Source organism: Gobius niger (assembly GCF_951799975.1).
Source record: "Gobius niger genome assembly, chromosome: 10".
NCBI lineage: Eukaryota > Metazoa > Chordata > Actinopteri > Gobiiformes > Gobiidae > Gobius > Gobius niger.
In genome coordinates, this window is record NC_136861.1 from 28,376,570 (window position 1) to 28,404,215 (window position 27,646).

A 27,646-nucleotide genomic window follows, 5' to 3' on the forward strand; every position below is an offset into this window, starting at 1 on the left:
TGCAAGTTAGCCATTTTATACTCACTACTGCCACCTCAGGTCATACGTATAACTGCACCTTCTATATTAATTACCCGAATTAACACCTTTTTGAGTGACAGTGCAGGATTGTAGAGGCAGTTGTGGTGAATATGTCTGGGCTCATTCTACACATTAGGACATGGCTGAAACATGTAGGGGGAGGAAAATACTTAAAGGGACACTGCGTAACATTTTGGACTATGCTGTTGCCATGAGTGCAAAGCATGCTCCTATTGACCAGCTCGACACAGAAAAATACTATTACTGCAGGGAATAATCAAAGAATGGATTTGGATGAGGATCTAGCCTGTTTTCATCTCAAATTCTACTGACTTTGGTCACATCTCCATGGAGACGAACCCACTCCCGATAAAGGTACAGTCATGTCTTCTGAGCCGCTCACAGCAAAAACACATGTTTGTTTGTACATTTTGAGGTATTTTTCCAATGATGAAATGATCTATCATAAAAATAAATGCTTGTATTTGAATTATATTTATAAATAAAATTCTACGCGGTGTGGCTTTAAGTGTAACATTTTTAAACTCCTTATAGTCCCTTTAACCCAACTTGAACTGGAGGCAAGCTAAATACTGTACTATAGAATTAGCCTTGATGTCACAACGGAAATGTTTTAACCTGGTTCATCTGTAATTAGGGAGGGGTCTCCTGGTGGTTCCCAGAGTCAATAATAAACATGGTCAGGCTGCATTTCAGGTTTATGCAGCAAAAGTCTGGGACAGCCCTAATGAGGATCTGAGACAGGCCTCAACCCTGAGCATTTTTAAGTCCAGGCTGAAAGGACACCTTTTTACTGCAGCCTATGGAGATTGAAACTTTTTTTAATGTAATTGTAACTAATGATTTGTTTTCTTGATTTTCATTGTGGTTTTAATGCTTTTTATTGTGTTTTTAGTATGTTTGGTGTTACAGTGAGGCACATTGAGTTGTCACGTACATGAAATGTGCCATATAAATAAACTTGCCTTGCCTTGCCTAATTACTGGGCCTATATCTGCATGAAACAAAAAGTAGCAACAAGGTTAACATCTAATCTGTTTGACGAAATAGAACAAACCTTTTTTTTTGCAAAGTTGTGTTGATTTCAGAGCAGGACGAGCATTTGGATTCCTCTCCTCATATAAATGCTCTGGGTTATGTGTGTGTGTGGGCAGCAGGTCTGCACCCTCACCCACGCAGGACGGATTCACACAGCACCTGAGCTCGGCGGGCACTGCCAGGAGACACTTGGCATTAACAAACGTGCAGGAACTCATTGAACCTGGATTTGCACACCGTTTTATGTCTGTCCAGGAGCAGCCGAGAGAAGCTCAACAAGAAAACAGTCCAAGCCATGACACAGATGAAGCACACATTTGACTAAGAAGACATTGCTTGCCTCTACCTCTGCGACCAGTCTAGGATGAACTACCATGACAAAAATATATATAAGTAGGTTTTATTGTTTGGCAGCAGCAAAAACAAGCTCCACAGAACAACATCCCCATGTCACTGCACGATGTTCACGCACCACGTAACACACAAACATCTGCAAAGGAGACGCAAAAAAGTGGAATGTCAGAAGCAGACAGCGAGAGTTAACGCATGGTTTGTGCTTGTGCAGAGCCTCACAAAGCCACGACTTCACGGAGTTTAGCACAACTTAATGTACATAAAGAAATGCTAGTAAACAGCGTATTTAAGAGTATTTAAAGGCACACTGCGTAACATTTTGGACTATACTGTTGCCTCAGTACAAAACATGACCAGGTCAACACAGAACATTTCATTTTTGCAGTGGGTGATCAAAAAATGTATTTGGATGGGAACCTAAACTATTTAAATCTCAAATTGTGCTGGTTTTAGTCAACATCACCATGGAGACGAGCAGGAGACGTACCCACTACCGCTAAAGTTACAGTCAGGTCTTAGGAGAGCTGAGCCGCTCACAGCAAAAGCACATGTTTGTTTGTACATTTATGAGGTATTTTTCAATGGTGAAATATCTGTTATCAAATAAATGCTTGTATTTCAATTTTATTTATTTGGTAAAATTCTACACAGTGTGGCTTTAAGACGATCAAACTTACAATTCACTGTTAGAAGTCCAGCTAATCTACAGCTGCAGCCTAAAAAAATAGTCCACATGGTCCAAATACAAGGTAAACTTTTCATCCACGCACGCGTGTCCTGTTCCCTGAGGCTCCTCGCTTGTTTCGGTTTTGCCCATTGACGGGTTTGCGCAATTTGTAGCTGATTTTACAGTAAATTCACCAGATCCTTCCCTGGGTCTGACCTGAAGGCGCTGCAGCATCACGGCACCCGGACAATCGCCAATTCTTCTGTCGATTAAAAAGCATCACGCGATTATCAAGATCGACCTTTACTGAAATTGCGATTAGATTAAAATGTGGGGTTAAGAGGTTAAAGAGTGGGTATATTGCAAAATCAACTTTTTTCCTGTTAAAATGTTGTTCTCTCATCAAAAATATACCCGTGGTTGTGCTTTGATACACCTGCACAGCTTCGAGCAATCTTTGAACCTTCTCAAGAGGCTATTCTTGCTCCCACAAACCCCGTCCTGAGGTCATACTCACCCAGGAGATGCTGGCACACAGTCCGCACGAAGGGGGCGCAAGAGGAGGAAGTGGGAGGTGCTTACGGTGAGATCGCCAACCAAGTGCAAGATAGCGATATTGAAGATATTTTTGATGCTACTACCAACTAAGCACCTGGAAAAAGCCTAATACCTCCTCTTTAAGCAACCATCGAACCTTCTCTTCGGTGCATCGCTGACGCTGCCGTAGTCATAGGCACCGAGGTATTTGAAAGGAACACAAATTCTACACATTAATGAGGCCATTTTAGAACACAATGTCAGCCTCATTGGATCTGTTTTTTTTTTTAAGCACTTCTCCTGGTCCATTATCTCCTCCATCACCCACCAGCTCTCAGCTCAAGCACTTTGCTCCACACACTTTGGAGCCCATGCACTGTTCATTTTAGTGCGATTTTGATGTTTTTTCAACAGGCACCGTGCCATAAGAACGCAATATAATTACAATTTTTCTAAACACAGGAGATTTCAATTTGCTGTTTTGTTATAGATGCTAAAAGATATTTGGCTAAATGTAAATAGGCCAGTATGTGTTTGATATAGGAATAGTGTGAATCATCCCGAAAGCGTATACATTTGCCAAACGAGAGCTCTCACATTCGAGTGAAGCAGATTATATTTAGGATTCTCAAGTGTATGGGGGCTTCGATAATTTCAACAAGTATTTCCGGTCCAATGTATTATTTTCTGCTTTAGCTATAAATGTTTGAACTGCCTACACTACACACTCTAAATCTGCTGTATCTCCTAAAAGGCACGGGAGAGCACCCATCATCTTGTAATTGTTGTTTTGAAGATATGCAAATGTGGAAAATCCACCATATTTTGTTGAAAAGTATTCAGACGGTCCTAAGCACATTTCTGTATTAATATTAAAGCTGGAGTCTATTATGCTTCGTCCAGCTACTTGGTGATCATTTCAAACGCATCTATGACTCACACTTTGTTGGTTAGAAAATGCAATATTGATCTAAAGCTGCTTATTCAAAGCTTACCTGACCCTACATTTCAGGTTCAGCACTCGCACTGCAGATGTCGGCCTCCATTGTCAATACACTGACATGACGATTTTGAAAGATTGGTCCACTCTTTCATGCATGTTGACCGGTTTATTGGCAATTTCAGTTCGGATGTTATTCTGTAAGTCTACCAGGGTCTGTGGACGATCGTTATGAACAAGGGATATGAGAAAAGCCCACAGGAAATAATCACAGGGGCTGAATGAGGCGAGTGTGCAGGCCAGTTTGCGTCCACCTCTCAGGGGGATCAGTCGCCCCGGGGAAGGCTTCTCTCAATAATCTATTGAAGAATTGGACAAAGGGAACGTCCCGACATGCCGAGGGCAACTGCACGTTTACGAGACAAACTCGTTCAGCATATTCAGGTGTTGGTCTTCGTCTGTCCTTTCTTTCTTGTGGACACATTCCCCGTTTGGTTGAAAGCATCCACCGAAAATAAAATCGATTTTGCGATCAGGAACACTGCCTCGCGGGGGAATTTTAAAGTGACTACGAAAGGCGCTTTGTAGCTAGGCCAGTCGCGATAACAAATTCGAAGTTCGATATATTGAGGCAGGAAAGCATCGCGATAAACGATTTTATTGACTCTAACGATACTAGATACAGTCAACTCTCAGGCATAAAAATGACAGTAAACCTTTGTTCTACAAGTGCATCATCATGTCCTAAAACACCACACAAGCTGCAATAAACATGAAATATAATGCAACTCAATTTGCTTCAGCTACAAGTCAAAGTTTTGCAAAGAAAGAATAGGGGGAAATGCTTATAAATGTACAGACGATAAATATCGAGTCCAAAAATATATCCTTTAACTGTTATTTATTGAACGACAAGTATATAGTAATTATTGTGACAGCCCGATGGCAGAGTGGCCTTTAGAAACATACGCCGTCAAGACAAAAGCACGTTTGCGACTGAAACAAACGCAGACTCAAACTTCTCATCCAGCCCCTTCCTTAACATTACCTGTAGCTTTTCAAATAAGGAAGTTCCCACGCCCCACCCTGTACTTTACAGTAGCAATATGGCAATAAAAGTAAGTGTTCCGCCGCTTATTTTGGCTATGACTTTCTGCTTGCTACAAACAAACAGGACTTAGCTCATAACGTGCAATTTTTTACATTTGATTTCGATCTATAGGCGGCAACATCCTTCACCGACCACTTCCACACACAGAATAATTACCCCACCCACTCCTCATGTTTTTCCGCCCCACTTTGGCCAAATCCGCCGTCTCTTTCCTCCCTGTCCCCCGTCACCTTTCCTCCTTGACTTCTTCACACTTGACACCACGGCCAATACTTCAAGCCAGCAAGCCAGCCCCCGCCAACCCGTCTCTCCACAGTGATCACTTGTGCAAAGTAAATCTGCCTGGAGGACACTTGACAGCCTGATGCGCACTGAAACTCATTAGCACACAGCCAATCACGTGGAAGCACTAGAGCACGGCAAGCAGCCATTAAGGAAATAGGAGCCCTGTGGTTCATTGGTGGAAAATAAACACTCATAGTCATAGCGGCGTACGCGCAAAAAGAGTGCTCGCCGAAAGAATAAATGTACTGAAAAGTATCGGATTACATAAGGCCAGCTGCTGCACTGAGCCATGTTTGTTTACACTAACAACACAGGGCGAAACTGAGAATCTGGATTTTCTACAGCTGAGCCTAAGCAAACTTTCTTAACTCTTTTGTAAACCTGGATCCAGAGCCGTTCTAAGACCTTTCCCACAAAGCACCACCACCATTTTCCAACCCCAAAGTGTATGAAATGGTGATGAGCCACTGTGTAATGGAGGATCACTGCTCAGAAAGTTTATCATTAACACATCCAGACATTGACAGATTCCATGGATGTAACTTTTTTGGTAAATCGTTAGTTGGTTTCCCGAAAAAACTAAATCTAAAAAAAGACATGTGAGATGGTAATTTCTTGTTTTTCATTAAGTTGCATAATGATTTTGGCACACCGTTTATTGCATAATACTGATATTTTTCAGATCATTTCCTGTGAAAGCTAAAAACCTGGCCTCTAACCTGCATGAATATTCAGGTGTGAGGTCTTCTATTATTTTGGACTGACCTAGACCACTGTTCTTTTTCTAAAAAACACCAATTGCCTAACCATCCGGAAGGCGGTGTAGACTTTTGAATTGTATCCTGAGCACGGCATGTCAATTGAACTGCATGGGGGTCCAGGAAGTTATGGCTGCCATATGGGTTTTCGGGGTCCAATAATGATATGAAGGGGTTGGCATGACCGATAGCCGATGTATTTTTAAAATTAACAAATCCTTTCCGTAGTCTCTCTGGGGGTAATCAAGTGTTAATGGGTGTCTCTGGCCAGAAAACCATGCTTGCGACTTCGCTGCCTACGGGTCAGAGGCCCCAATACACACTAATGGAACCACAAAGAAGCTAATAGGCTAACGGGCGAAGCTAACTGCAGGTTAGCGCCACTTAAACAGTATTTACAGCAAAGTTTGAGAGAAAAAAATTATCTCCATTATGTAATTGGATGTACAATAAGCCTCTCTCCCTGTGTCTTTTCTGTCAGCGTAGTATTTAATCTCACGGACAATTAATGAGTAAAAAAAAACGCAACATGCTACGACACCTGCAGTGGCGCTTATGGCCTCTAGGTGCATGAGTTGCTTAGTACTGCTTCAAGTAATTTCATTTGATGTAATTTTTTTTATTGCTCAAACGGACTATTGTTAAACATTTATTGTTATAGTAAAGGTTTCAATCATAGAAATATATCTAATAGGGGTCGACCGATATGGGTTTTTCTCAGACCGATGCCTTTATGTACTGCTTTTATTCAGGACATTCATCTTTTGTAGGGAGCTTGTCAAAAATCAGCAGATTCCAAAACAAAAAATGGTAAGTCTCCATCTTATGGTCCTGAAATTATAACATAAAATAGGTGTTCAAACTTGCGACCGATTTTTACCGCGATGTTCCTCCGCCCCCCTGAGGTCTAGGGAGTTTAAGTTGCTATTACTTTCGGTTCCGGAGATATCAGCATTGTTTTCGGTCAATACTGGCCGATATTGGCAGATATTGGCAGATATTGGCAGATTGCCGACACTGTAAAAAAATATATATATTGGCAGGTAGGTCGATATATCGTTTGGGCCCAAGTTATTATAAACTATATCTTCTAAAACAAACTGAATAATCAAGTTCCTATAACAGGAAGTCCACCAGCTAAAAATATGACAGACTGCCGAAAACGCATCAGTGTACATGAATATACACCACAATTGCACCCAAAGGGAAACTACTCTTCCTCAGAGTAGCTTATTTTTGTTGCAGAAAAAATAAATTCATCTTTTTATCTATTTTTTCTGCAACTAATAATAATGTAGAGACTGTCAAAACCCATAGAATTGCAACTCATTGGGCTTGAATAAATTGAAATGCGTCCAGTTAAATGTTTCGGTGCTTTCTTAATTTAGATGATGAAATCGCGGAAGAAAAATGTAATACTTGATTCTTGACAGATAAGACAGGCCTCGCAGTTAGCCACATCCTTTGTGAGTGAGTGCTGGACTGTGAAACAGACACGCTGCGCGACAAAATATAGTGGCGAATTGAAGCATGCCAGATCTGAAACGTAAATCATGGTTGACTGACGGAGCAAATACAACTTCTGCTTTTAACTGGGCGTGACAGCAGACAGATTTAATATCAACATGTGAAGGTTCAAACACCTATGTGAAGATTGTTGGCGTTTGGATGAAGTTAGTTCTGTTCTATGTGATTTTAAAGGGGAAATTTTGTTATAGATGTGAAACTTTTTTTCCTGCATCACCAAATACAACAGAGGTGGGTTATGCACCGTCTGCATCATCATCATTTTAGGGGCAACTAAAGCCATCTGCTTCTTTTGAAAGTTCACACTTCACTGCTTAAAGCCCCCGGTCACTCACTCATTGCTTGACAAGACCATAGTTAGACATATTATTAGTAGACTGTCATTCTTCAGTCCTCCACATTTACATAAACAACACAAGTCGAGGGAGAATCCAAGATGGCGGGTCAGTCTCCTCCTACAGAGCATGTTCCAAAAAAAAAAAAATACAAAAAGTCGGGAAACTCCACGGTAGAGCAGCAACAAGCCTCCACAGTTTCTAGGACCTGTCAAGCAAAGCCCAAAGCAAAAACTGTAAAAATCCATAGAACAAAAAACAGTGTATTTAAAAATGTTCTACTTTTTTTTTTAGAAAAAAGTCCATGGAGCCAGATTTTTAAGTTGTTTTTGACAGGTGTAAAGCCCCTATTGGATTCCAAATTACAGCAAGCCTTCTGGAGTCACCCTAGCCACAAGGGTGTAGGGTCGTCAAAAAAAATTAATGTATATATTCTACACTAAATTGACACAACAAGTAGTATTGAAGCTAATTATTAATTTGAGCGGGTATCAATACTTTCTGTCTTCCCCGTGCAGGTTGAACCATGAATAAAATTCCAAAACTAAATGCATTCATTGTCAAAATGTAGGATCTGATTACTGCTGCTGGACCAGGTCGAAAAGAGCAGCCATTTTGATGGAAACTTTAGCATTAGCGAGTGAATGGGCTGCTAAGCTAAAGTTAGCTTAGCAGCCCATTCATTCCTATAGGTTAGCCTAGCTTCGTTTACATGTGTCTGTTAGCATTGGATATTTAGCTGTTTTTCCTCCAATTTTTTTTTTTTTACATTATTAGTTAATTACTTAAATTAAAACTAGTTACATGTTTACTGTTTGTACTGGACTCATGGATATATTTGGAGGAATTATAAAGGCCAGTTTTATCATTTTTTGGTGCTTTGAATGAATGCACCTACAGTATAATGTGACAGCAGTGACTATTCACTGTTCTGCAGATACAGTGTTTTAACATGATGGTCCTGGGTCAAATCCAGTCTGTAAATAGTTTATGTTGTTGTTTATATAGCCAAGCATAATTCTAGCATTTTACTAAGAACATTGCTGCTGAAAAAGCACAACATTAGAGAGTGACAAATTAGACCTTTTATTACAATAACTTCTCATGAACATGGTAAAACCAAATAAACTAAAATAGTGCTGAGTGTTCTGCATGGTAAATAACACAAGTTTCCTATAGTAAATATAGCATACATTTAAAAAGCGTTTTGTTTTTGTTTTTTGCCATGGAATCGAAATCGGTATCGAGTTTTATTTTCAGTATCGAAATCAAGTTTGAAATTTTAGTATCACAACAACAAATCGGCCAACCCTACGATATACCGCACCATTTCTATCAGGATATTCAACAAAGAAATCATGAAGTAATGGCTGATGTATCCAATGTTTATTCAACAACACAAAGGCGCAAACAGCAGTGAGAAAATGAGTATGACCTTGCAGAAGAATTTCCTGTCTGAGCTCCGAGAAGTGATACTCTGCTCCAGACGGGCAAGGAGGTCCAAGAGCAGCCCAGGACAAGGTTACGAAAACAACTGAAGATAAGACCTTGCATAGAACAAATGGAAAAATTACAGCTAACTGGGTCTCCAAGTGTCTGATTGTGAAATTGAAAGAGCAATGCCACATTATCAGCTAAATAGGGGAGGCAGACTCAATGCAATTTTTATGATCAGAATCAGCAAACCGCAAAGGACGCAACTATCTGGGTCACATATTTTCCCATATTTAGATCTCTTTGTATTTAGCCGTCTTATCCCATGTTGCTGAAGACGTTTTAAATGTATGGATTATTGGGGTCTGATATATTTCAAGTAATTCAATTTGATGTAATATATTTTTGTATCTCTCAAATAGCAAATAGTTTATCACTATAATAAAGGTTTCAGTCATGTATCTTATCTTAAGTGGGAAGTACGTGGGGTGGTGACACACCCATGGCCATTTGTGAAGTTATGTACAGCAGCCTTCTCCTCCAACCGGACTCCACGGCCGGGAAGGGGCGGGAGTGGGGGGTAAACATGTGCTTTTGTTTTGGTCGCTGCCAAGCAAGTGCCGACCCACACCACAACAGGACCGGCTGCAGGCGACATGTCTTTCTCTGGAGACACGAACATTGTTCGGCTCACGATGGGGATAAAGGGATATTTCATGAATTTTGACATAGGGCCTCATTTCCTAGTTATCCAGAGTGTTGCTGATTTCTGGAGATATTTTTTAAGTAATTCAAGCAGTTCTTATATTTGAAGAGTTTCGTGGCACTAGGCTAGAGCAAGGCTAGTACATTTCTACAATATCAGCTAGCTAGCCTGCTTTAAAAACAGTCTGACCCGCTCCACAGAGCACCTGAGGCAAATCACTTATCACCAGACTAACCATATACATGTCTGTGTCGATAGAATAATTTTAACCATTTTGCATTTAAAAGACCTTTTATTTAAGCATCAGCTTCGTGGTTGTATAAGCTACGCAGCGGCTGAGTGATCTGCTAGAAAATAGTCCCTCAAAATGCGATCATTCATGTGATGCAAGGTCAGTTATATTCCAAAAATTATTCTATCGACACAGACATTTATATGGTTAGTCTGGTGTTATAAGTGATTTGCCTCAGGTGCTCTGTGGAGCGAGTCAGACTGTTTTTAATGTAGGCTAGCTGATACCATAGGAATGCGCTAGCCTAGCACAAGCCTAGCGCCACATAACTCTTCAAATATAAGAACTGGATGAATTACAAAAAAAAAATATCTCCAGAAATCAGCAACACTCTGGATAGCTAGGAAATGAGGCCCTATGACAAAAATCATGAAATATCCCTTTAATACAGGTTGTAGTTTGACCTGTGAGAGCCTATAATGTTTAAGGAAGTACACAAGGCAGTGCAATGTAAACGAGGGATGTGAATGTGAGGCTGACATCAGAGCGCTGCTCACAGTGCTGCTTGCAACCACGCCTCAGTCCAACTCTTTTTATAAGCAGCGCCCTCTCGCAAGTGGCGAAGGCGCATATCGCAACAGCTCCGCCACTCAGTAAATCAAGTTAGAGTTTGCACAGCACAAGATCTGGCCGAATATCTCTTATGATTCCAAAATTATAAGCAGAAGTCTAAAACATTAAATGTATAAAAAAGGTACAAACTCGCAACCGATTTTCACCACAATGTGTCTCTGCTGCCCTGAGGCCTGGGGAGGGCTCATTTTAAAGCTCTGACTGAGGGATATATCGGTCGGGCCCTAGCTTAAAATACGATATATGTGAGTGAAAAGTAAAAATACAAGCATTCCAACTATATGCATTGTGTATGTCAAAAGCTTCACAGCATCTCCATCACAGCAGCAAAACCATCGGCCACCTCAACCTCCATAACCAATGCCATGGTTTGCCTCCAGCACAAGTCACCTGTGGATTAACACCAGGGACAAATGGTGCACGTTTGTCTCATATACGATTCCAGTCACTATTAAGACACTGCGCAAAATAACTGCCTTTGAGAAAAACGTATTGCATTCGGGCAATATTAATCGACACAAACCGAAATGAGAATGTAAGCCAGCCGCAGCGAGATGGACAGTTGTTCTTTCTGTCGGCGCCAATGGGCTAATTACAGCTAAAACAGCGCTGGCCCGAGCACTTCTCCAGCCCCGCTGCAGCCTATACGAACGAACGGGTGCTCAATGTTTCACTGTTGCTAGGAGACAAAAATCCTTGGACACACTCAGCTGGCTGTGAATACAAGAAAAAAAAAGACAGTCTTTCTGAAAATTGATTAAAAAAATAAATAATAAATTCAATGGACGTGAACTCTTGTTCTATTTTTATCAGCAACTGCCTGGTAATAACAGCCCAGATCATAAAGATGGTTTATATCGCGGTCATAAAAGACGGTTTTATGGTTTGTAAACGATAGGCGTATGTTTGAGAGAATAGACTCGTAAGCTAAACTAACCAATGAAATGTAATAGGTTGTCTTTTTATGGTCAAAATGCAGACGTTCGGACCTGGTTTATGGTTAATATCTCTGTAATTACTTTGGCCGATTCAAAAGAAACAGAAACTGGAGTAAAGTCTAATGTACTCAACGTCAGCAAAATCAACCAAGGTGACTTTTTCTAACCACAGAATTAAAAAGCGATGGCATTATTAAATCATATTTATTCAGCCACTCCATAACAAAAAAAATATGTTGTGAATGCAACCTATTAATGCTCATATAGGAGAGTGTAGAATGTGTGAAGTCTGGAGCCCTGAATAAACATAATTCTGCCTCAATATTCTAACATGAAGGGGCAAAATATGTCTTGAAATAGTCACAAATGTCAACAAACAATCCATTCAAATTAACATCGCATTGTTGCACTCCTGTCGTCGAACTGCGGCTTCTGTGACACATGTTTTGCAGAAGCTTCTATAGACAGTTGTTGTTGTGACCCGGGGACATCCAGCGATATTGTCACATGGGGAAGTGAACACTATAGCTCCATAGTTTCATTATCCATTTGTTGCATGAGAGTACAAGCAGCCATGAAATCAGACGCTTTTGTCGATGCAGTAAGTCAATCGTGTACCAAAATGAGGCTATTTTTACACTTAGCTCCAGGCTCTTGGGAGAGTAACTCGTAGTTTCAAGTCTGGTCAAGGCGAATGTTTGGTTAAAAACACGGAGGAGCTACATGGGCACACTCACTGCTGACGTAAATCAGTGAGGGGGCACACGTTTCTGAATGGCGATTTAGATTCCATTGCGATCAGTTATGCTGTTCTGTTTCATTACACGTTTTTTTTTTGGCCATATTTTGTGCCAAAAAGCGCACTGGGAATGCCTTTGTTTGCATCCGTGTGGTCCCTTTGTCAAATTTGTGACACTTTGAACAATTTACAGCAGGACGTGTCAATCAAGTCCTGCTAAATTTAAGCCGCTATATTCCTTTACCGAGCAACAATGCGTGGATAAACAATTGCTAATTTATAATGTGGGAATAAAACAATGGGACAAAGAGATTGGTTGTGTAATCGCGGGACGTAAGCCACTAAAACAAGAAAAAAAAAAGAAAAAAAAATGCTGAAAGACACCGTGAGCTGGTGAATTGAGGAACACTGCATACTGTACCAATGTAAATGAGCGCCTTTTATCCGCCTACCTTGACACTGGAATCCCTGCTTGCCGAATCCCCTGCGGAGAAAGCATATAGGAAACAGGTTAGGCGCGCACAGGTGGGGACACGCACTAACACACAGGGCCGCAAGAATGCACGGGAGTAAGGAAAAAAAAAAAAAGGCTCTCTTTTGCCTCAGGAGATTAGCATGAAAAGCAAAATGTCAAACTCCGCGTGGCACTTTGGTCCCGCCGCGCCAAGGCTTTCTGTCTAAAAGAAACACATTCAAAATCACACGCAGTCGGGCACACCTGCTGAGGAGTGTGTGGGCAGAGCGGAGTTCGGATCGGAACAATATGGCACACGCGGGTCAATAAAAGGGTCTGGGAAACAATGGGAGTTACGATGGGAACATGAGCGCGCCCACTTAGAGCATTGATTTGAATGTTCATTTGCGATGTGCATTCATTATTATGTGGCGGCACGGTGGCTGAGTGGTTAGCGCACATGTCTCGCGCCTGGATGGACGAGGCGTGTTTTACATGCATTTGTGACCATTAACATGCAGCATCCCGAACAAATAAACAAATAAACAAACGAAAGGTTTTCATGCAAATAGCTGCACACACATCCCCTCCCTGGCCACGCCCCAATCCTTCTGCATCTGGGTTCATGGCCTTTTCTCAACTTCCCCGCCCCCGCCCTGCAGTCGACAGGGGGGCGCCCTTCCCCTACACAGAAATAAATACATTCCAACACGTGACCTTGTGTACTGCGTATTTCGCATACATTTGTTTTAATGTATGTGCTTCGCCTTAACTTTAGCCTGATTGTAATTTCGCATATCTTCTTTTGTAAGGCGCATTGAGTTGCCCTGTGTATGAAAAGCGTGGTTTAAATAAAATCGCCTTTTCCAGTTGTCATCAATACTGGGTGTTTTCTAAATTGAGACTTCTTGTTGTCAGTTCTTCTGTAGTTCTAGTTCCTCCCGACTGAACGGACTTAAAAGTCCAGCCTGCGGCCAGGAATAATATGTGGCTCGAAAGGCAAAAGGTCTTCCATTAAAAACCACCCGTAAGAGACGACTGTTTGAAAACCCTTTGTTTTCGCTTTCTGCACGGCGTTTGTATTTCCTCGCCATTTCAGGAAAGGCACTCGGGTTTTCCTATCCACCCAAAACATGCACAATGGGCTACTCCCACAGCTACATCTGCTTTGCGCCCATAAACACGAGGGTAGCCAGGTCGGGTCTCGCGTCAAGACATCGGCCACACAAGTCACAATAGTAATACAACGTAGTAAAGGTTTTCAGAAGTAGTCGCCTGGACTAACAACCGTGCATGTCTCCCACTGGCAAAGAGCACATTTGTGGTTTGAGTCTCATGAAAAAAAAAAAACTGGGTAATTACCTAAATGCAGCAATGCCTTTGAGTGCAAAAGGACTGAGCGCTGCCTCGCCTCTCATAATATGCCCATAGATTGACAGACTAAACAGGTCAGGCCATTACGCAGAGTGCGCCATGTTCATCATTTAGGGTCATTTTTAGTGCGGCCCATTAGGATTACACGGTGTTGTACACGTGCACGGGCCGCGCTCTTTCAGGGTCAAACCGTTTAGCAATTCACAAATTAAAAAGCCCAATGCAGGACTTAAATAAAGGCCATTTGGGGAATACTGTAGTGCAAGGCGGATGATAATAATAAAGGGATCAAATTAGGCCAAGCCGCAGAGCCGGAAACTCATTTCACATAAGCGGGGAGAGGCAGGCTGGATCGCTGTCGAGGGCCCAGCAGGTGATGGAAGGGAGAGAATGAAGGGAATACAGTATGTCAGGGGGAGGCGGCAGAGGGATTTCAAAGTGGAAGAAAAGGAGATTGGATTTTTATGCTCACTTTATGCTATGCGTTGATAGGCCTAGCTCTGCTCAGCCCTCATTCCTGACCCTCTGCAACCGCTTCAACAAGTGCAATGTGTGAGATCGGGGCTTGACGGCGCTTTAAAATGTCTCTCTTTTTTTTTTACATTACTACCTTCGATTTATTGTTTTGCTGATCACGGTGAGAGATAACATGGCAATAGGAAAATGAAAATTCAAATGACCCAAGTGATTTGATAGTAAAAGCGCGAGCAAACAAACTGTAAATCAACTGGTCCGCATTTGGCGAGGTGTTGATGATGACCAGCTTATGATCCGGCATAATCCGCCCATTTTAAGTGCATGCACATTAGGGCGGCACAATCAAATTGAAGCTGCAATTTTTTTTTGCCTCGACTGGCAAATTGCGGAGGCAGCGATTAGGTGCTCTGAAGACAACAAAGTGAAATGTCTCCTTTGGGATTAAACCTGCTAAGTAGTTTGGACCTTTACGCACATGTTGTGAAATGCATGTGATTTTAGTTTTCATGCAGCAGTTCATATTTCAGTCTTCTCTCTCTTTTGGGGGCCAGAACCTCATCACATTTGCGATTTGTTTGCAATCACTCATTTGGAGGAAGACTGAAATTTCAACTACTAAACCAATACAAGAATCACACGATGCAATTCTGAACATGTTGGAGACCTCTGGACCAATTATTTTGTTTTCAGAGTAGCCTCCCGTCCTTGCTATTTGATAATGGATAACTAGCCCTGTTTTGAACTTCTGAACTCGTTTATTTCACATCACAAGTCTAATCGCAATTGCAAGGCTTAATCATGCAACCCATTACGCACGCCCTGTTTAAGCCATCTCCTGGCCTGCTGCTGCCACATGCCAAAAGCGGTTACCCCGCGCCCCCTCCCCGCCTCGCTCTCACCAGATGAAGTCCGTGCAGTGGCTGCAGAAGGTGGGCTGCTTGAAGAACCGCGCGATGAACTTGTGGTCCTTCACCTCGTGCACGTTCTTCTGGCGCAGGGCTCCCTGGCGCGCGAAGCCCCTCGCCGGCTGCTGCGGTCCGTCCTCGCCATCGCTGTTGGCCGCCGCGGAGTCTGCCATGGTCGGAGCGGGACGGTGTGTGGACAACTACCTGTGCGGCGGCGGCGGAGGAGGAGGAGGTGGGGACTCGGGCTGGCAGCAGAACTTTGCTCGCGCTCCTCGGTTTGAAGTCGCTCGTGGCTCCCGAAGGTAGAGTGTGCTCTTTCTTTCTTTTTTTCCCCAAGGAGGAGGTGACTGGTGAAACAGCGTGCGGTTCTGGGGGAGTTTAGGCAGATTGTAGCGGTGTTATTCGCTGGCTGACTGTGCCCGTCGCACCGCTGCTCTCACCGCGCTTCCTCCTTCTCCTGTGCGCGCTCAGAGCGACTACAGACGGAGTACAGAGAGAGAGGGAGAGGAGGGAGGGGTCACGCGGACCGCTGCTCTGGGAGCTGCTTCAGAAGAAAAGACTACTGTAAATCACATTTAAAGCTGCGATTTGGAAGTTTTCTGCAGCCATAAATATTCTAGGGGTTGTTAAAGGGGGGGTATTATGCAAAATCGACTTTTTCAAGCTTTACATCATGTCATTCCCTCATTAAAAACATGCGTTGCCTTGGCACATTCATGTGTTTTTGAGTAATCTGTAAAAACTCTGATGGCGGCCATTTTAGGGATAGGTTTGCCTCCTAGGAACGCCCCCACCTCCTGGAGACGCCTCCGAGCTTTCGTCACCAGCCGAGTAACCAACCACTGCTCCTCAGCAGAACCCCCTCCCCACTGATGCCACAGACAGTGTGTGGAGGGGGCATGTCGGAAAGGGTCAGAGGTTCTTAAAGAGACAGAGGCCTATTTCAAGACATTCACTACAGCCATTTTGAGAGAGCAATTTTATACAAGGCAGTTATTCTAATTTACTGCATTTACAGACCAACAGAAGGTTTGGTCATCATTGTAGTGTGATATAGACTGGTGCTATGTGACTGAAAAAAAGCATAATACCCCCTCTTTAAAGGTTTAAAATGCGCATGATTCTGTTGTGTGATGTAATGCCATCTTAATTACTTTAGTGCACCCCTGGTGGTATAGGCTGCTTCATATAGTAGGACACATTTGAGCTAGGATGTCTGTCATGTCAACAGACAGTATTCTTTGTTTCCCTCGACCTTGCATTGATTTTCTTATAATTGTGTCATATTCGTGTCTAATTCTTATTTAATCTCCATTAATCTGGGTTTGGAAATCGCACAGAGTGTGCTGGTCTATGGCCCCCATTTGAATTGATACTAAATCATCTCTGTGGTTTCCCTGTGGATAAATGAATCTTCAGCTAAATATAAATATTTTTTATCCCTTTATCTGGTCTTCCTGTCCAACCAGTCAGGCGGTGGGTGTCTTGCCCAAGGACACAATAACAGTCTGCACTTGTAGGAGCCAAGATTGGAACCGCCAATATCTCGGTTCTGAGCCACTATATCACTATAATGTATTAAATGCCTAAGGTTTAAGGGTGTTGTACTTTATTCAATATAGTCTCTTTCAAATATGTTTGGACTCCATGTTTGTTTATGCCATCCATATTTTGTGTTATATAACAATAATCATGCAAGCTGTAAAGGAAATGAAAAAGTAATTCAACTCTAAATTCAAAACATCTGGAATCATCGTCTCCTGGAACCTGATAAATCAGACTAAAAACAATTGCTGCCAGCACTAACCAAGAAATGGTGTGGGGGAGGCAATTTGAGAGCTGAAATTAACAAATCCAGGAGTTCTGCAATTCCATATACATTGCTTATTTATTCATGATCAGACTAGGGACATGAGCATATTGTCAGACAGGATCACCCAATGAAGGGGCAACCTTATAACATATAACATAGACAAAACAAACTCTTTTCATTTTCAGAAACTGTTTGCCAAAATAACGAACAAAGCAGTTTTTGAATGACGAGAGAGAGCGTTTTTACTCTGCGGGCATCGATTCCCACCTGTTTTAAGGTCACAGCGGATCATGGCGGGACATCGAACAGACAGACAGACATGCTCTGGCTTTCATAATGTGCCGCTCTGCCGCTGTAAATGACCTACATGAGATTGATTTATTTGGAGGCTGGACACATAACAGGGCAGAGCAGCTACGGGCCCGCTCTCCCGACCAGGTTTTAGCACTTTTATGCTCTTCATTTTGAGACACTTGGTTTAATTTTACAGGAGCCTTTCATGAGGAGAACGTGTGAGACTCCCCAAGACTCTGCGAAATCCAACCAGGGACCTTCTTGCTTCGAGGCAAGAGCATTGATTGCTCAGCCACAGTGTCGCCTCTACACCCAGAAGTGTTCCTCCAAATGAATATAGCCATTCCTAAAATGAGCTCATATTTTGGGGTTTGTTTAACCTCTTAGCTCCCACCTGAACGGATCCCATTTTCTCCAGTTTGGCTTTACCCTAATCAAAAAGCTTCTTGGGAAAAAAGCACCAAAATAGCCACAAAAAATGAGAAGAAAACAAGGATGTAAACGCAACAAAAATGTGAAAAAAAATTCAACAAAAATGTGAAAAAAATTCAACAAAAATGTCACAAAAACTCAACAAAAATGTGACAAAAATGAAAAAAAGAAAAAAAAAAAGAAAAGAAAAAACATACAAAAGGTGACACAACACTACAACAACGCGAGGAAAAAGATCAGTTTTGTGGGTCTTAGCTTTCAAATGAGGTGTTACACGGGCCTATATGTAATAGCCAAAGAGGACAGAATGCATTTGGTTTGGGGGGGTGGTAAGAGGTTAATCAACCTTTGTCCACTCCCATCGCTGCCAACAGGGGGCGTAATTCAGGCCTTCACTGAACATGCTCAATCAACGCCCTTATAAACACTGTTTTTAGCTGAATATCGTGAAATATCAAGGCGTCCCAAATAAAAGGGTCAGAATCATAAGAGCAAGAGAAGACCTTTAATCTCAGACTGTCATATTAATTTTGCATGAGAACAGACGTCTAGGGACCTCGTGACGTCAGAAAACCGTGTTGGAACCTGAATGGGGGAAATGCGGATGCACGGAGGCTTGATGTGAGTCATCGTTCACACATAAGCCCATAATCGCTTCCAATTTTATCAATACGCAGGATCTGATGCAACCGCTCCCATGGGTTCACCAAGTAGGGCAAGTGTGTATCGAGGCAAAAGAGGTGCCAGGAAAAAACTGGGTGAGAGAAAGTTTGTATTTGTGGGATTTAAAGATGTTTGTTCCCCGTATAAGTCGGGATATACGTCTTTGGCATTTGAGCCATCCTTCGATCAGTGCCCAAGGGAAAATGAAGATGTTGGTAGTCTTGGATAGACCTACAGTAGTTGGAGAAATAGCCGATTCTGCTTGGGGTTTTTTCGGTTAATGGGAAAACCAGAGCACCCAGAGGAGACCCATTTACGTACACAGACATAGGGATAATATTTAAAGATCTCATCTCTCTTGAAAGCACTGGTTTGGAGAAGAATCAAGGTGCCCTCTTTGTCAAGCATCATTGAAGCACAACCAGCCTCTCCCACGATGTCATGCTTGGCGTCACGACCAAGAAACGCTGCTCGCAATCGTCCTGGGGTTTGTCTTGTAGGTCGCATGAGACTGGAAGTTTTAAGTGGAGCTCAAAAAAATAGCGTGTTTCCCTCAGAGATCGTGGTCACAACACTCCAACGCTCCAACCAGACGTGACGATGACGTGGCCAGCAACCACACGGCGGGCACTGGAGGTCGAATTAACCGTCCCAAGGGAATAAGATGCCGAGAACGCTCATGAAAGAAAGAAGACAAAGCGCTCAGAATTAGCACTCGGAATTGCATGGTCACAAATCGCTTTGCTACGGGACCTTCCAGCTGTGAGTCTAGGGCAGCAATCTCCAACCATACGTCTCCAGCCCTTTCCAAAAAGCTTTGACATTTCTGTTGGTTCTGAACATATTAAACACCATCTGCTATTGTTAAAGGAGATGTAGCATAAGAATACAAATAGTAAAAAGGAACCTCAACTCATTTTCTGTAATTGTGTCGCAACAGAATAGAACAAGGAGCTTCCTCATGGCAGAAGAAGAGAGAATCTGCATCCTTTTAACAGTGTTTTAAAAACGACCATGCCGACTCGCCGTACGGGGCGAACTCCACCTAAATCGTGTCTTCAAAAACATGCGTAGCCCTCGAATGTTCAGCCACTGTGCCATGTTTTGTTTTCGCTTAGATCCCGGCAGGTACAGCCACATGTTAAAAGGAAAGCATGATGGATACGATCAAAGCAAATACCTCTCAACACTGGTGGAGGTGGAAGTGGTGAAGAGGACCAGATGGGAAGGCTGGTGGATGTTTCTGCTGCCGAGGTGGACATGCGGAAGAAGAAGGTTGCAATATGCAGAAGGAAGGAAGGGAGAGAGAGATAGTGTGTTTGCATGAATAGATTCAGAGGTTATTGGCCGAGAGGCAAAGGAAGATTGATGGATGGGTACGCAAGCTTTGCAAAGTGCTTCAACCTTTAACTCTGCCGTTTGAGGTCTCTTCTGACACTTTCTTAACTTCCTCCAATCTCACCTTCACAGGAAATTGTACACCACTCTTTGTCACGCAACCCTTGGTATAGAAGTTACTTTACCATTGCTTATTTCTCATGAAATCCTTAGGTGTTGCATATGGACCCTTATGCAGTGCCACGTTGCAGTAGTGCCATATGAACAAGTCATTGCATTATTTGTCATTGTATATTCCAGTACTTTTACCCCAAAGAACTGCTTTTCTGTCAACAGGCATACATTTAAACATTAAGTTTTACCATGTATTTTGATTAAAATGATGGATAGACAAGCGAGAAACCAATAGTGTTGAATTATTTACTGGTAAAATGGGACAGCAAAGACCTAGGGCTGTCACAATAATTACTATATTGACCTGTTTTTTGGGGACAATATTTATCGTCTGTACATTTATTTGCATTTTCTGTCACATTTCTTCTATTGTGATGTTTAATGTTTTATCCCAAGTAGGTTGTATTTCATTATACTCCATGTTAATGGTTGGATACTTTTCAAACAATGCTTTACTGTCATTTTTAAGCTTTAGAATGAGTTTCTATGGCAATGAAAGGTTAGTAATATGATTTATTGCAATATTTGTGTGGGTTAATACATCCAACTTCAAATTCTGTTATCGTGACAGGCCTACTTAGACCTACACTGATATAAATATTATAAACAAAAGGGTGGACCCTTCTCAAGACGAACCTACCTGGACGATTGTGCACTGTTTTTTTTTTTTTTTAAGTTGGAAAGATGATCACTTGGAGGGGAAAAGAAATCAAAAATTCCCAAAAAGCTCACTCTGATGTGAATGCATGCACAAAACACCTTTCATCCCCAAGGAGAAAATCTCGACTGAATGGCGCACACATGAGAAAGACGCGACACCAGAGGCCGCTTTATTAGGTACAAAGAGCGCTTAATAAAGTGGTTAGTGGGTGTACATTCACAGCCTTGGTAACGCTCCGTTCCTCTGTACTGCATCCTGCTGCCTCAATAGATTGCCAAAAGATTCCCCTCATTCGATGTCATCTTTATTCCATTCCTCAAACGCCATTTCTCTGATCCACGGCGTCTGAGCCCTATAGCCTCAGGTGAAACCGTGTCAAAACCCACGCGCGTGAGCCATGAAACAAAATGTCACCAATGATCTGACTCCCGTTTCGATCCGTCTTCAAAACAAACGGTATTGATTGCTTCGGCTTCCACGAACTGCTCCGAAAATGGTCTTCAATGTAAATAAGTGCGAGAACAACAGATTACTGAAGCAAAGTCTGTTCGATTTAATGCCAGGAGAAAATAGCATTCTGAATGTGCACCGTTTATTGATCGAGTATGATTGGTGTGCAAGCGAGGTCAAGGAAAATGTCAGTAGGCCCTTATATATACACACCGCTCAAAGCTATGCAAATGTAAGGAAGAAATCTAACAAGAAAGTACACATTGCAAAAGGAAACGTGCAAAATCGACTTTTTGGGTGGTTTAAACCATGTAATACTGTTGCTCCTTGTCAGTAGTGTTTCAGTTTAGGCACCACGTCATTTTCTTTTCCAAGCCGTTATCTTCAACTCAAAGCTCACCTTCACTGTTCTCTGGGTACATGGTATCCTTGACCTAAAGCGTGCAAAGACAGAAGGTTAATCCGCCAGTGATATGTTGACTCCTGACTAGAATCCTGGCTCAAAATATGCTTTTGACCCAGCGGCACTCAGCGATAAAAGTTTCACACAAACTCCATAAAAGGTCATAGCTAAAATGTGTATATAATACACAAAATATTAGGTAACAGCACTTTTTTTTAGCTGTATATTTATGTTAATGACATATGTCATCTTATGTCATGAGACAGTCACGAGTCAATTGTGGTTAGTCTGGTTTAGCCTTCAAAGTCAATATTCTGCATGTAATTCTGTTCTCTTTCTTCTTCATGTGTTTGCCTGGGGGAACTCGTTGCACCTTAAAGGAGCCCAAGTAGAAAAGCTATCGCGTTGTATCCTCATCAAAAACATACCTAGTGTGGTGTTTTGTCTCATTTGCGCATGATTCAGTAATCCTGCGTTGTCAATCCATCTCCCTCCTCTGCACTCAAAACGCCAACCAACACTCCTATACGTCTCTGGACACCGTCACCATGTTTGTTTCTTATCCTGCTTGTTGTCAATCTCTCTTTTCTGTGAACATTAGCATGTTTGCTATGTTTTTTCCCCATAGAGACCACAGAAACGCTGTTAGCTAGCTGAGCCTGTTCTTACAAATGTGCCAACGGTTTCCCGGACCTGTTTGAGTTGAACATTCAGTTCAGATTAAAATTAATGGTGGCAAAGCTAACTGCGGGCTAGCGCCACTTGAAACATTACTAACAGCCAAGTTTCAGTGAAAAAAATATATTTCCATTGTGTAATTTGATGTACAATATCCCTATCCTTTCGCCTTTTCTCTCAGGGTAGTATTTACGCTCACGGACAACTAATAAGTAAAAAAATACTGCAACACCTGCAGTTGCGCTTATGGCCTCTTGGGGCAAGAGGCACTTAGTACTGCTTTAAAGACATTTATATTTCCTATATAGGCCGCATATTGATTATGTTTATGTAAAAATGTGTGATTGCAGGATAAATTGACCTAAACTAAACATGATCTGAGAAGAATTATAGAACACGAATTTTGCAACAAATGTTAATAAACTCGTCTAAAAGTCTCATACAAGGACGTCTAATTATAGCGTCATCAGCTCATCAATATTAAGGCTCATTTTACACTAAAACAAATGTAAAGCTTATTATTTGCATTTTCTCAATTTTAACATGGGCGAACGGGTCGATATTTATATTTCGCATCGTACATTTTTATTTGCTCCTCCTGCCCGCCCGCTCTGCTCCTTCCTCCACACACCACGTGCCTCTTCCCAGCTCCCTCTCTCTCCTCTTTCGGTCCTTCGTGTTTATCCAAAACCATGTGCTCTCAGCTCCAATGTCAGATCCATCTATTCGCTGTTCAGTTGCTTAGCGGAAAGCGAAACCATGCGGTGTAAACAGTGAAGCTGATGCGCTGCGTCTGGTCTCTCATTGCGGCCTGATTATATTCCGTTAATGATTTTCGGTTAATGTAACCTCTGCCACTGGGTGTATCTGCCCTCACAGAAAGCATACTCTTAATGGAATACGATTCAGCATTTAGCTCAGAGGCCGCTAATTCTTATACGCTAGTTCTTATACGCTAGTTCTTATACGCTAGTTCTTATACGCTAGTTCTTATACGCTAGTTCTTATACGCTAGTTCTTATACGCTAGTTCTTATATTCTAATTCTTATACGCTAATTCTTATACGCTAATTCTTATACGCTAATTCTTATACACTAATTCTTATCTAAAGTAAAAATGTCTGTACACTGAATAATATCTTGCTAGGCTTTGACCTCACCCAAATGTGGTTGATGGCTTTCATCATTTGCGATATTTGGTGGCTAATGCTAACGGCTATAGGACAAATGCATTGAGCAGGCTAATGAATATTGAAGAGTTTACTGTCCACATACGATCAAACGTATTTCTATTATCATTATCATCTATAATCATCATTACTTCCAATTTGAATCACTTCAGCATTGCGCTCTCCCATTTTGTGTAACTACATTTTGTAACATCTTCAGTCCAAGGGATGCATTGTAGACACACACATACACCTTAGTTATCATGGCTTCTCTCTTTCAAAAATGTTTCCTTTTCCTCCCTCTTGTTTTTGCGCATATTTTGGGGATATTTATGTGTATTTTCATCACATCTTGTGGACTGGGGAGCACAGGTTTAGCTTTAGAGACAGCAAAACTACTTCCTACTTCCTTTTCAATAACATAATAATAAAATAATTTGGACTGAATACACGAGGACAGGACACATGTTTTTTATGCTTTCTCCCAAACTTTAATATCAGTACTGATCTGAAAGACAGAGACATTAGCTTTGGTTTGAGCCCTTTTAGAGCTAGCTTGCTAAAGCCGTTTGCTAGCTAGCTTACAGTAAAGTGGACACCTTGAAAACCTTTGACACATGGGGAATAAATGGTGGGACTTTATGTTTTTCTTTTGTGTCTAGTATGTTTCTATTATCAATTTATACAAACATGTTTTATTTTATGAATTTGTAAAACAAAAAATGTGTACACAACAGTTTGATCAAATGAGTGTAATGAACACATCTGGCATTGCATTGCGACTGCTTGAAAATGTATTTTGTCCTTTTATCTCAAAAAGCAAAAAGGTTTATCAAGCCTCAAGTTAACATAAAAAAACTCATTAAAAACAACAGTGACAACCAACCCCACGCCTTGTGACAACTGACAATGTGCCCCATGTGCGGGGCACATTGTCACAGTCGTTTTTTTTTTTTTTTTTGACGGTTAATAACTATAATAACCGGTTCTCCACCGGAAAAAGGTGGCTTCCCCTCTACAGGTCGGTGGGGAGTCCTTACCTCAAGTGGAGGAGTTCAAGTATCTCGGGGTCTTGTTCACGAGTGAGGGACGGATGGAGCGTGAGATCGATAGACGGATCGGTGCGGCTTCAGCAGTGATGCGGTCGCTGTATCGGTCTGTCGTGGTGAAGAGGGAGCTGAGTCGGGGCAAAGCTCTCGATTTACCGATCGATCTACGTTCCCACCCTCACCTATGGTCATGAGATTTGGGTCATGACCGAAAGGACAAGATCGCGAATACAAGCGGCCAAAATGAGTTTCCTTCGCAGGGTGGCTGGGCGCACCCTTCGAGATCGGGTGAGGAGCTCAGCTACCCGGGAGGAGCTCGGAGTAGAGTCGCTGCTCCTTCACGTCGAAAGGAGCCAGCTGAGGTGGCTAGGGCATCTGTTCCGGATGCCTCCTGGTCGCCTCCCACGGGAGGTGTTCCAGGCATGTCCTAGTGGGACAAGGCCTCGTGGAAGACCCAGGACACGCTGGTAGGACTATGTCTCCGAGCTGGCCTGGTGTCGCCTCGGGGTCCCCCCAGAACAGCTGGAGGAGGTGTGTGTGGACCGGGAAGTTTGGGCATCTCTGCTGAGACTGCTGCCCCCGCGACCCGGCCCCGGATAAAGCGGAAGAAAATGGATGGATGGGTTAATAACTATTTACTGCAATATGGTAGAGAAAATAGAATGAGGTCTACTTCAAGTCAAGGGTTCAAGCTTTCATTTAATGCAGGTCTGACTCTTTTGGGATTTTCTGTTAATGAGCAGTGAACTCTAGAAAAATGTGACAAATAGCCCCGGTCTCCCCTACTTTAGAAACCGTCTTACGCTCTGTGGATACGAAGCTGGACAATGTGCAGCACTGTAGTAAAATAATGACAATAAAGAAGCATTACTTTGTTCGTCTACACGTTTTCTTCCTTTGTTGCCACTTTCAAAACGGCACATGAACACAGCGCGGTAGTAGCTTCCCTCCAGACGTTTTTGTTCTGTTTTTGCGCCTCCCACGGCCGCACTCACGGGACAGTGTAAACAGCAGCACTCCTCTGAAGCGCATGGAGCCGTGCCAGACACTGTTTTTTTTTTTTTTACCTGTTAGAGAGGAAACTGCTAACTGCCTACTATACTGCCAGGCCAGGGCCGTGCATGGGACGAGCTGCTGATGCTGCGGGGAACGTTCCCACAGTCAACACACGGGACAACACGGTGATAGTGAGGCAGGTGTGGGGTATGTTCAGGAAAGGATAGCGCTTTCTCACGGGAAAGAATGGCAACTATTTAACTTTGTTTTATCATCATTTCAGCTGATTCTGATTCTTTATTTTATTCTTTGCAACCAAGGCCCATATTTGTTTTGAACTGTTATTTATCCCTGGATATACTTAAAGGCCATGTAACCGATGTGTTTCCTCATTCGGTACATTAGGATGAACGTTTGGTGCCATACATTTGGGAACCCTTTGTGTCAGCTTCAAATCTGTCTTCAAACTTAATCTTATTTCTTACTTCTTTGATATTTGTAGTTTTCAGACTAACCTGTAACACTCTTTGACCCCGTGGCCTCAATCAAAGTGCAAAAAGATGTGGGCCTAGACTAAAAAACTGCCTTCTTCTTGATTGCAGTTTCTCCACTGCTTGACTGATAGTGATTGGCTTATGTAGCAGCAGCTCCCTCTAGTGTTCAATGGTACTGTAGTTCTTTAACTTGCAGTTACACCCACCTCAATATCAACACTAGAGGGGGATATACTGTCATATTTGAGCCGGTGGAGTTTAGTGATTTCAAAGGCCTGATGACTGATGAGCTCGTTTAACTATGGATGCCTTTATGTTTTTTTCTATGCTGCATAAATTATTGAATTGAATTTTGCACTCGCCATAAGCAGAAGAAACATCCTTTTAGTTTTTTTTAATTTGCAAACGAAGGTATTGGAGGCATTCATTTATTAATGCATTGTTTATCTGCTTAAAGTTTACCAGTGATTTATTTTATATTATATTTTATATTTTTAAGAAAATATAACCTTATAAATATACAACTGTTATTTGCATATTGATACGCTCTATGCAAATAACATTTACATAGTGTCACACACCCTCGTTGTGAATGTGACAACCTGCCCCAACCAGATTGCCACTTGCTATAAGATATGCATGCACTGTGCAGCAGGCGAGTGCCCCGAGGGCAGCCTATTTAGGTCATTGTGATTTAATGGCTGTTTTATTCGTATAGGCCTATTGATAAAAAACAAAAATCCTCATATTCACTGAGAATGACATGGAGTAAAGAACAGCCAACGCGGCCTCCTCGTTCACTCAACAGGCAAAACATAAAACTATCATCAGCACAGTAAGTTCAGATGCCCTGACTGTAGCGTCTGAGCCGGTTATCAAAGCGGTGAGCCACGTGTGAAAGAAGAGAGTACAGATAAGGGGCGGGTGAGCGCTGCTGTGGGTTCGGAATGTACTGTAGTCAGGTGCTCTTCAAGAATCCGTGTGCAAAACACTTGTTTTGAGAGGAGAGAGGAGGAGAGAGGCACAACTGACTTATACAAATATTATGAAAATATCACTTTAGGACAGAAGTATAAGAGAGGGGTCAGCTTGCCTGCAGGGGCGGAGCAGAGAAACTTAACTTCTGGGGGGCAATGTTTACATAATATAATCTGCACCAACACTTTAGGGCACCAAAATGGCTAGCAGCGGCTCTGACCCCAACCTCCCTGGTGCAAATTTCATAGGTTTATCAAAACGATTTAAAAGAAAATAATTACAAATTATTTCATGCGTCTTGATGTTCCTTCATTGGTGCAGCCATGTTTTTAATGCAACAGCACATTGTCCTTCAAATAAATATGAAAACTAAATTTACTCATTGTGAAATTTGTCCTCTGCATGTCATCACTTGGGATCATTTCTGGGTTGCAGTTGGGGACAAATTTGCAGCAGCCAAGAATCCATCTCGGCCATACCGCCTTCACTCTGCCCGATCCCGTCAGACCTCAGAAGCTAAGAGGGAAGGGCCATGGTCGGTACTTGGATAGGAGATCTTTGGCTAGTA

The 27,646-nt window shown here is 42.2% G+C and overlaps 1 protein-coding gene across 2 annotated transcripts in view; it reads right to left on the reverse strand.

Annotated features, from left to right (window-relative positions):
- The window catches only part of prkcbb (protein kinase C, beta b), a 117,054-nt gene extending 101,110 nt beyond the window's left edge, over nt 1–15,944 (reverse strand). For both annotated transcript variants that reach the window (XM_079564013.1, XM_079564012.1), the window contains exons 1-2: nt 15,481–15,944; nt 12,729–12,760 (exon numbers count right to left, since the gene is read on the reverse strand). In XM_079564013.1, the coding sequence (XP_079420139.1) occupies nt 12,729–12,760; nt 15,481–15,659 (211 nt within the window). In that variant the 5' untranslated portion in view covers nt 15,660–15,944. The remainder of the gene's footprint in view (nt 1–12,728; nt 12,761–15,480) is intronic.
- Between the last annotated feature and the right edge of the window lie 11,702 nt (nt 15,945–27,646).